This window comes from Lithobates pipiens, unplaced genomic scaffold (assembly GCF_037356315.1).
Source record: "Lithobates pipiens isolate NorthernLeopardFrog02 unplaced genomic scaffold, aLitPip1_a1.2 Scaffold_1, whole genome shotgun sequence".
Taxonomy (NCBI): Eukaryota; Metazoa; Chordata; class Amphibia; order Anura; family Ranidae; genus Lithobates; species Lithobates pipiens.
The window spans coordinates 108,958,581-108,969,830 of record NW_027507685.1 but is presented as its reverse complement, the minus strand read 5'-3'; the positions used below and the strand labels follow the sequence as shown (position 1 = coordinate 108,969,830).

The 11,250-nt window shown below is 44.5% G+C and overlaps 1 protein-coding gene across 1 annotated transcript in view; it reads right to left on the bottom strand.

Annotated features, from left to right (window-relative positions):
• Positions 1–11,250, bottom strand: part of STARD8 (StAR related lipid transfer domain containing 8) — a 97,865-nt gene that overhangs the window by 13,020 nt on the left and 73,595 nt on the right. The window contains 1 exon segment of the mRNA XM_077485931.1: positions 1,966–2,037. Coding sequence (XP_077342057.1) covers positions 1,966–2,037 — 72 coding nt within the window.

Sequence of the window (11,250 nt, the reverse complement as noted above, 5' to 3'; positions counted from 1 at the left end):
GGAACAAGCATACCACCTGTGGGATGGGAAATACCGGACAGTATACACAGTGACTAATCTTCCGTCTCCAGGCCTTGGTTCTCCATACCAACACCACTACTTTGAGATGCAGACTCGACACCCACACTTTGGTATACTGTATACTTTGGTATATCTTAACTGGGAAGATCAAGTAAAGCATGGGTGCCAAGTCTGCATTTTAATTTAAACTGTATATTAGTCACCATGTAGACTCTTTTCTCTGTTCCCAGAGGAGATATGGCTTGTTCTCTCAGTAATTGGTTACTATTGCCTAGTAAAGAGATTATACCACTGTGTGGGTTTGGAGCCTGCATTTCAAAGAAGCAATGTCAGTAGTGTGAACCTAGTCCTGGCAATTAGGGTCTTGCTTTTGGACCTCTTGACTGCAGAGGAGTCACAGTGTAGATGTTGTAAAGGTGTTCTCCATCCATAAGGTGTTCCCCATTCTATGGGGGTAGGGCGTGTTCTCTTAGCGATTGGTTGGTATTCACAAGTTAAGACAGAGAAAAGCGTGAGTGTGGGGTTGCCATCTCAAGGTAGCAGTGTCAGTATGGAGAACCGAAGCCTGACGAGCAAGGCCTTGACTTCTGACTTCTTAGATGAGGCCGATGATGGGGTCTTGCTTTTTTGACCTCACAGAGAAGGGGCTGCAGATAAGTCACCATGTAGACACTGTATGGTTGTTCCCCCACCTGGGGGGGGGGGGGGGGGGTATGGCTTGTTCTCTAGGTGATTGGTACTCACCAGTTAAGAGACAATACACCATGGATCCTTTGACTCATTTCCCACAACACCCTGTGTTACTGGACATACCGAGGAGTGTCTCCGCTTCCCTCCTTCAGCAGCTCAGGTAAAAGTAGTTGTGCAAGTGCATCTGCACTGCAGCCAGGTAAGAGGCCCTCCATTGTTGAAACAGACATGCAGGCAGCCAGGCCAGAGCCTAACAGCTCGCAGTGACCATGAGGTGTACCCCCGAGATTGCTACCAGAGTTCTGATTCCAGTGAGGTGGTCCCCGCATACATGGATCCCTCCAGCTGTTCATGTGTGCTACCAGAGCTAGTCTGGACTTCACCGAGAACAACACTGGTTATGAAGGTCTGTTCAGTTTTACTGAAGTAGTTATTATCAGTTGCTATAGACTCCTAATAGAAACTGCACTATGCAGCCACATGTTTTCCTGAGTCTTGCATTATTCTGCAGGACATGCACGCTCTACCATTCCCATCTGGTTTTACATTAACAATCAAATTTTGCCTCCATGAATAAACTGCAAGTCACAGTTACTCTGTCCGATCATATGGCCCATTACCCACCCGTTACATGTCTACTATAATAAGCACGCCTTGTTCACTCTGACATCCGTAACAGCCTTTGTTAGGTCATTGAGAGAAAGCTGTAGGTGGCCTTTGTTGGGCGTCATGGAAGGCTTAAAGGTTAAGTGAGCTTTAACAAGTGCCTGACCCCCCCCCACCCCACCCTCCCACCCTCCATAGCCTAACACCATTATTACCTAAAAGGCCCCATGCATCCCTGCCAAATGCCTCTGTAGATGGTATTTCAATAAAGCAGTGGAGCCCAGCTGCAATCCTCTAATATCGCCAACAGACCACGTTTTGGGAATTTCCCTATAATTAGCATCTTAAATATCAGGTCATTGATTAAAAGCACAGAGGATGGGAACCCCTTATTAGAGTATAACGTGCATCTGTTGGCCAGTTTCTGGCACAGCACACTTGCACATTATGGCAGACAAGCAGCCCTGGTGGTCCAGAGCAGTCCATGTAGCCCTCGCCATCTTAAAAGATAAACAGAAAGGCTCGAGATTGTACAATCCATCATGCCTGGCACAAAGGCAGTCTACACAAATCAAAAGAAGAATTCCCGGGAACAAAAAGCAAAAAAAAAAAAAAAAAAAAAAGGGAACCATTTGACAAAAATCTTACCTTCGTACAGTTGGGCATACTGAGGAAATCCTGCAGCCCGTAGCCAATCACAAGCCTTCCTGGCCTCCACTTCTGTAAACACAATAAAAATAAATATGGCTAAGTATTAGAAGAATAACAAACATGCAACATTGTCAAACAATGTTCAAAATCTAAAGTTGCACCCAAGCTAGAACTTGGAAGGATTTGAACAATGATGCTTTATTTATTTTCTTACATGGCTCAGGTCACATTATAAAGTCAAACGTTGGGAAACACCTGACCATCACCACCTCTAGGCGCTTGTTGAACATCCGTTCCCCATCTCCTGGTTCTGCTGAAATTTTCAGGAACATTCTCAAATTTCCCCTCAACGATTTCATTTTTTGACAGGTACTCTTCAACCAGTTCCCACCCAGGCCAATTCGGACATTTCTCTCCGACATGTAAAAATCAGTTTGTTTTTTCGCTAGAAAATTACTTAGAAACCAAAACAATTTTTAAGCAGAGACCCTACAGCAGGGGTCTCAATCTGGCGGTCCTCCAGCTGTTGCGAAACTACAAGTCCCATGAGGCATTGCAAGGCTGACAGTTACAAGCATGACTCCCACAGGCATGATGGGACTGTAGTTTTGCAACAGCTGGAGGGCCAGCAGTTTGAGACCCTTTCCTAGAGAATAAAGTTGTGGTTGTTGCAATTTTTTTACGTCACACGGTATGTGCAGCCGTTTTCAAAACGCTTTTTTCTTTTTTTTTTTTTATATTAATAATTATTATACAGGTTTATGTAGTGCAGCGCTTTACAACATGAGGGCAGACAGTACAGTTACAATACAGGAGGAATCAGAGGGCCCTGCTCGCCAGCGCTTACAAATCTAGGAAAATACATGTTAATGAATTTTATTGCAAAAAAAATAAAATAACCCAATTTTGGAACAAAAAAATAAAAAAAATGAATGATGTTACGCCGAGTAAATAGAGACCCAACATGTCATACTTTACAATTGTGCACGCTCGTGGAAGGCGCCAAAAACTTCGGTACCTAAAAATCTCCATAGGGGATGCTTTCAAATTTATTTATAGTTTTACAGGTTACCAGTTTAGAGTTAGTGGTTAGAGGTCTAGTACTAGAATTATTGCTCTCGCTATATCGTTCGCAGGGATACCTCACATGTGTGGTGCGAACACGGTTTACATATGCAGACGCGGTCGCTTCTGCGTGCGAGTGCAAGGGCACTTTCAAAAAAAAATTTTTTAATTATTTTATCACTTATTCCTAGAACAAGAAATGTGAAAACATCCCTTGTGATAGAAATAAGGCATGACAAGTTCTCTTTGTGGAGTCATGTGGGGTCAGTAGGACCCCAGATACTTTCTCTACCCAGGAGAGCATAAGATCGATACAAACAAACAAACAAAAAAAAAAAAAAAGTAAAAAAAAAAAAAAGAATTGAAAAAAAATGTAAACACAAAAAACACCATTAATCTCCCTTTCTAGGGAAATAAGGGCAGTGCTTACATCTTCAAGAGCCGGAAGTGACATCATGGTGTCGCTTCTGGCCTCCCAGCATCATGGAGATGGCCATGGACCATCCAGTAACACACCGTCCCTGGTCCCGGCTCTGATTGCACGGCAGAGTCTGGAAGGGGGGGGGGGGGGGGGGGTTGAAACGTTCCCTACCACTGCCTGTAAAAGTGATCCAGCAGCTAATCAGCCACTAGAATGTTTTACAGAGGGAATCGCTGGATGAAAATAAAGATCGCAAAGATGCCTGTAGCTATCATCCAGATATCTCCACTTCAAGTCCATGACCTCATGTGCAGTCCTACGGGCGGGGAAGTGGTAAAAAAAAAAAAAACAAAAAAAAAAAAAAGTTATCTTGGCATAAGCTCATTAACCACCTTCAGACCGGACCATTTTGCTGGTAAATGACCAGAGGTCTTTTTACAATTTGGCACTGCGCTGCTTTAACTGGTAATTGCGCGGTCATGCAATGTTGTACCCAAACAAATTTTGCGTCCTTTCTTCCCACAAATAGAGCTTTCTTTTGATGGTATTTGATTGCCTCTGCGATTTTTATTTTTTGCGATATAAACGTAAAAAGACCGCAAATTTTGAAAAAAATGATATTTTCTACTTTTTGTTATTAGAAAAATCCAATAAACTCAATTTTAGTCATACATTTAGGCCAAAATGTATTCAGCCAATGTCTTTGGTAAAAAAAAAGTCAATAATTGTATATTTATTGGTTTGCGCAAAAGTTGTCACATCTACAAACTAGGTACGTTTTCTGGAATTTACGCAGCTTTTAGTTTACGACTGCCTATCTCATTTCTTGAGGTGCTAAAATGGCAGGGCAGTACAAAACCCCCCAAATGACCCCATTTTGGAAAGTAGACACCCTAAGGAAATTGATAAGTGGCATGTTGAGCCATTGAATATTTTATTTTTTTGCCTCAGCGATTGAATAATGACAAAAAAATATATTTTTTTTTTTTACACAAAGTTGTCACTAAATGATATATTGCTCACACATGCTATGGGCATATGTGAAATGACACCCCAAAATAAATTCTGCTGGCTTCTCCTGAGTATGGGGATACCACACATATGTGGGACTTTTGGGAGCCTAGCCGCGTACGGGGCCCCGAAAACCAAGCACCGCCTTCAGGCTTTCTAAGGCGTAATTTTGGATTTCACTTCTCACTACCTATTACAGTTTGAAGGCCATAAATGCCAAGATGGCACAAACCCCCCCAAATGACCCCATTTTGGAAAGTAGACACCCCTAAATTTAGGGGTACACTAGTGAGACTAGGTAATAAATGGCGGGTGCCCTGAAACTATTAAAAAAAATAACTAACCAACCAGCGTCACCTGTAACAGTTATATGGTGATCACTGTGAAAGGGTTAACTAGGGGGCAATCAGGGGGCTTTATGCGGTAGTATATGGGGGTCCCTGGCGCTATAAAAAGCTGCGGCGAACCTAAATACCTACCTGCCTAACTAGCGTCACCTGTGACACTAATACAGTGATCAGAAAAACGATCGCTTATTAGGCTGGGTTCACACTGGAGCGATGCGGGAACGCCACGAATCCGCGGCGGGTTCCCGCATCACATGCCTCCCGGCGGCAGTTCACACTGCCCTATGCGAACTGCTGGGAGTGTCAGTGAAATGTTAATGACACCCCCAGATCAGTTCGCATATCGCAGTGCGATCTGCAAACTCTGATCGCATGGTGTGAACACCCATGCGATCCGATTCTGCTGCGGGCCAAAAAAAAGGGTCCCGTGCGAATTTGCGGCGGGTGCGACACGAATTCAGCCATACTATCTGTATGGCTGAACTCGAATCGCACAGAGATCGGATGTGATTTGCACTGCGGTGCGAATCACATTCGTTTCATAAACCGCTGCAATGTGAACCCAGCCTTAGTGACACTGGCGACGGGGGGGATCACGGGGTTAAACCTTTATTGGGGGGGTTAGGGGGCAACATTAGAACTAAAGGGGGCTAACCCTAACTGCCCTAACAGTTATTACAGTCACAAATGACACCAATGCAAAAAAAATAAAAAAAATAAAAAGCAATTGGTGTCACTGTGACTGGGGGGCAGGGGTAATTGGGGGGTGATCGGGGGGTAAAGGGGGGGTGTGAGTGTGCCTGGCATGTTCTACTGTATGTGTGGTGTGTTGGTGCAACTCACCGAACCTCTCTCCTCGGTGCCGGAACGAAAAATACCGACACGGAGGAGAGAATACATCACTTCCTCTCCTGTGTTTACATTACAGGAGAGGAAATGATGTCACGGGACATTTTCATTCGTCGGGAGCGATCGCGAGGGGGTGGCCATGAATGAATGGCCGTCCCCTCGTCCGGGATCGCTCCCGAACGAATACCGACCGCCGCAGGCACCGGGCGGGGGCCCGATCGGACCCCCGACCGGCGGGCAGGCAAGGACGTACATGTAAGCCCTTATGCCTGCCCGTGCCATTCTGTCGACGTACATCGTCGTGCGGCGGTCGGCAAGTGGTTAATATAGATCTGCTATAGTGAGTGGTCTATAGGTCAAGGGGTCAGCAACCCAAGGCTGACCATACATTATGCAATCTGATGGTACAAGCCCTACCATGGACCCTGTACAAAAGATAAATGCCGACTATGACCCTAAGAACACCATTCCTACAGTCAAGCATGGAGGTGGAAACATGATGCTTTGGGGCTGTTTCTCTGATTAATGGGGGGGGGGGGGTTATGGTCACCATGTACAAATATATAAGTGGTCCATATAGCGAACTTGGTGTTGAGTTATTCACTTTAAAAAAAAAAAAAAAAAAAAAAAAAAAGGTCATCACAGAGGAAAAGGGATCTCCAAACGACGTCTCTCCAGCTTTTGGGGAACTACACATCCCATGAGGCATTGAGAAATTGACATTCACAGACATGACTGGGCGTGATGGGAATTGTAGTTCCTGAACAGCTGGAGGGCCATAGTTTGAGAGACCCCTGGTCTAGGAGGGAAATATATATATATTTATTTATTAGTTTCTTCACAGTAAGAGCTGTGAAAATGTGGAATAGACTCCCTCCAGATCAGTAGATTTTTATTTATTTTTTTTAAACCAAAGGCCTGGATTCTTTCCTAAATGTACAGAATAAAAAACTGGGTAATAACATTTATAGGTAAAGATGAGCCGGGGAAAATCAGATTGCCTCTCAGGAATCAGGAAGGAATTTTTTTTCCCCCCTACTGGAGCAAATTGGAGCATGCTTTGCTGGGGTTTTTTCACCTTCGTCTGGATCAACTGTGGGTGAAGGATTGTGTAGATGGGATTGTATGTTTTTTTTTATTTACATGGTTTTGGTTGAACTAGACGGACTTGTGTCTTATTTTCAACCTATGGTACTGACTGTTCATCCCGGATCACCCCAGCACATCTGGCCACCCAAAAAAAAAAGGCAGGACGCAAGAACCTCTGGCCCCCCAAAAGGCTGCTGACCACATAACAGAAGAATTATAGAATTTCACAATCCAAATAAAAGCAACAAAGTATAAAGTGAAATCTGTCCGCTACAACCACCCAAAAGTAATAGACTTGTCATACTATAAAGTCACAGAGGAAGGATAATGGTGCTTTCTCCTCCAGGAGAATGGGGCTCAGTGTCTAATGAAGTCATTAAAATTACAATACGAGCACGACTCTGCCAAAGCAATCCGAGCAGAAGACATGTCCAGTGTTAGAGGCACCTTGTCAGCCGATTTACTTATCATTCCTCCAGCCGGCTGCGATTATCCCACTCGCCGCACGTTTCTATACCTAACCCCCCCCCCCCCCTCTTATACATAGTGCCAAATAGTTTCCACTGCTAAATATTTTCCAGTAAGAGCTCAGATGGGATGGTTACAGCAGTTCTGAGAGCGTCGCTTACTCTTATGCTGTGGTTGTAACTTGGTTGTAGCTTCCCAAAACACACACACACCGAAGAAATATGAGCAAACACAAAACACAGCGACCACCATAAAAGAATGCTTTAAAGTGGAGCTAAAAATCTGATTTTTAAAAAAAATTCTAGTGTTAATAGTAGCATGCTGAGTAATGTCCGGGTATTTGTCATCACTCACTAAGACCCTAGGTCCCCCAGGGTGGCATGAGTATGAAGTCCACTGTGCCCCGGAGCAACATATAAACCAAAATGAGGCTCTAGGGTCAGGTCACATGGCATCCTTTATTGCTACGGAGATGGCGGCTGGCTCAGCTGCACCATGGTAATATACACTCACTGGACACTATTAGGTATTAGGTATACCCGTTCAGTTGCTTGGTAAACAGAAATTGCTAAATCAGCCAATCACATGACAGCAACTCAATGCATTTAGGCGACTTGCTGAAGTTCAAACCGAGCATCAGAACGAGGAAGAGATGGGACTGAAGTGACTTTGAATGTCGTGGCATTGGTTGCTGGTGGCAGACGGGTTGGTCTGAGTATTTTTGGGATTTTCACACACAACCATCTCTCAGGATTAGAGAATTGTGGGGGGAGGGGGGAGAAAATATCCAGTGAGCGCCAGTTGTGTGGAGGAAAATGCCTTGTTGAGGTCAGAGGAGAATGGGCAGACTGGTTCCAGATGATAGAAAGGCAACAGTAACTCAAATAACCACTCGTTACACACAAGGTATGCAGAATACCATCTCTGAACGTGCAACACATCCAACCTTGAAGCAGATGGGCTACATCAGCAGAAGACCACACCAGGGGCCACTCCTGTCAGCCAAGAACAGGAAACTGAGGCTACAATTGGCACAGGATCACCAAAATTGGACAATAGAAGATTGGAAAAACGTTGCCTGGTGTGAGGAGTCTGGATTTCAGCTCCGACATTCAGATGGTAGGGTCAGGATTTAGCGCATGGATCCATACTGCCTTGTATCAAGGGTTCAGGCTGGTGGTAGTGTAATGGTGTGGAAGATATTTTCTTGGCACACTTTGGGCCCCTTACAACCAATGGCGCATCGGCAAAAAAGCACCAAGACCTACCCGAGTATGGTTAATGACCATGTCCATCAAATTATGACTAGTGTCCCCATCTTCTGATGGCTCCTTTCAGCAGGATAATGCACCATGCCACAAAGCACAAATCATCTCACCACTGAACGAGGTCACTGTCCTCCAATGGCCTCCACACTCACCACATCTCATCCAATAGAGCACCTTTTGTGATGTGGTGGAACGGGGTAGCAACTGCATGATACTATTGTGTCAATATGGACCAAACTCTCTGAGGAATGTTTCCAACACCTTGTTGTATCTATGCCACGAAGAAAATAAGGCAGTTCTAAAGAGCAAAAGGCTGTCAAACCCGATACTAGCAAGGTGTAACTCAATAAAGTCGCTGGTGAGTGTAAGGCCAGATCCAAAAGCAGGTGGTGTTCAGGAGATAACAGTATACCTCCTCCACCTTTCGCCCTGCTTGAGTCAAAAGGTAGGGCTCTGATGTGAAGAGGCGGCACAGACATAAAGTTAATTTCATCAGGGCGGCTGTGTGCATAGTGCAAGGCTGGAGGTTTACTAATAGCTAACATTTACATTTTTTACATTTTAGACTGGGGTGCCTCGAGGTTGTACATACTTTGAAGGGTTAAGGGTTATGCTAAAAGAGAACAAGTACAAAAATAGGAAGTTTTCCTTGCTTCAGCAACAAAAAACACACCTCACAAGAAGGATCTTCAACCTTAGCACAGCTGGTTAGGTCCTCCTTACAATGACATAGTGCTGCCCCGGGGACATTACAAGTCACACAGACAGAACATATTTCCAGGCATCTCAGGGCTTGAGCTGACTAGTGGTTCAATGATGGCTTTCATAAATCAGATTACAGACGATCCTGAAATTTGGACGACGTTAGTTAGGGACTGAATTTCATGAATTCGGATGTCCTCATGCAAATGCCAATTTCAGGTTTTCTTTTATGGCAGTTTTGAATTTCCAAATGTCTTCTAGAAGAATGGGCCTAAGGCTGCTCCAAAGGCCATTTCTGCCCTAGATCTGGTTCTTCTGTTCCCTGAGCACCCACCAGAAACCTCCCCCGCCCCTTCCATATCTTAGCGTGGCTGCCAGTCCTCACCAGGTTCCTATACTTCCATAGCTTGTCTGCAATTCCCCACCAGGTTCCTATCCTTCCACAGCTTGTCTGCCAGTCCCCACCCACCGGATTCCTATTCTTCCATAGCTTGGCTGCCATTCCCACCAGGTTAATATCCTTCAATAGCTTGGCTGACAGTCCCCACCAGGTTCTGGTCCTTGCCTACCAGTTGCACCAGGTTCTATCCTTACATAGCTTAGCCAACTGTCCTACCAGGTCCCTATCCTTCTATAGCTTGTCTGCCAGTCCCCACCAGGTTCCTATCTTTCCATAGCTTGTCTGCCAGTCCCCACCAGGGTCATGTCACCTCATAGCTTGGCTGCCAGTCCCCACCAGGTTAATATCCTTCCATAGCTTGACTGACAGTCCCACCAGGTTCATATTCTTCCATACCTTGGCTGCCAGTCCCATCAGGTCCCCCCAGCTTGTTTAGCTACCAGTCGCACCAGGTGCTATCCTTCCATAGCTTGGCTGCCAATCTCACCAGGTCCCTCCCCTTTCCTAAATCTTTGTATACCTGGCAAACATTTTAAAAAGGAAGAGCCACCAGGAGTTTCCCCAAACCATTTTGCACAATTTAGCCTTATGTGCTTCACTGGCTTTGACTGTCGTAACCTCAATAGGGCTTCTGAGGTGGAGATTAGCAATTTTGTTTTAAATAAAATTGGTAAATCACAACTGATTGGAAATATTCTAAGTTTGCTCAGCTCCACTAGTGGTTCTTCTACTGTAGATCATTGTATTTACCGGTATGTGAGATATACATATTTTATATTAAAATAGATTGCCATTTATTTTGCAGAATATTTTATAGGAAACACAAAATTTGACCTGTCGGAAATCTCTGGATCCATTCAGAAACGCCAAGGTCATTACCCGGTACAACTCTCCGTGCATAATATGCAGTATACATACTCAATGTGGTTAAAGAATAGAGAAATGTGGTTCTATGAAACAAGTTCCCCTCCACAGCTTTCCAGACCACTCCCTGCTTGGATGGACCTCCAGGAACACCCCCCCCCCCCCCCCCGCACAAAACTCCCCCGCTCTAAAATTAGGTCATTTAAAAGGGAAACTAATTTATAGTTAGAGTTTAGGGATTAGAAAGCAAGGGAGATATCAAAGCTGAAGTTTAACCTACTTACATTTTGCCTTCCCTGGGTTCTTTCCACCCAACCAACATAATTATACCTTTCCATTTCATTACATACCTTATTTAATATCTGATGATGCCATCACTGGGTCTCTATACTTCTGTATGAAAACAAATGTAGATTATGGCTGGTAGAAGGGGCCAGCAGGGTGCCGTAACTTGGATTTCCGAGCCATGATCTGGTATTCGAGTATTGATTGGGGGTTAGGGTTGAACCTTTCAGCTTTAAAAAATCACCTTAGATCTCTATCCAGCAGTCCTATTTCTAAACTATAGATGGTGAGGATTTAGGAAAAAAAAAAAAAAAAAAAAAAAAAAAAAACACACCATGGAACAATGAGCACCCAAGTCACAATGACCGCAGTCAAGCACCTGGAGATCTCACAAACTGTTCTACAAATGCGACGCGTACCACGTTTGTCCATACCCAACGCAGTGGAAGAGATTTATTCTTAAACAACTGTCAGGTCCTCACTGTACATTTGGTATGTGCAGAGTGCATTATG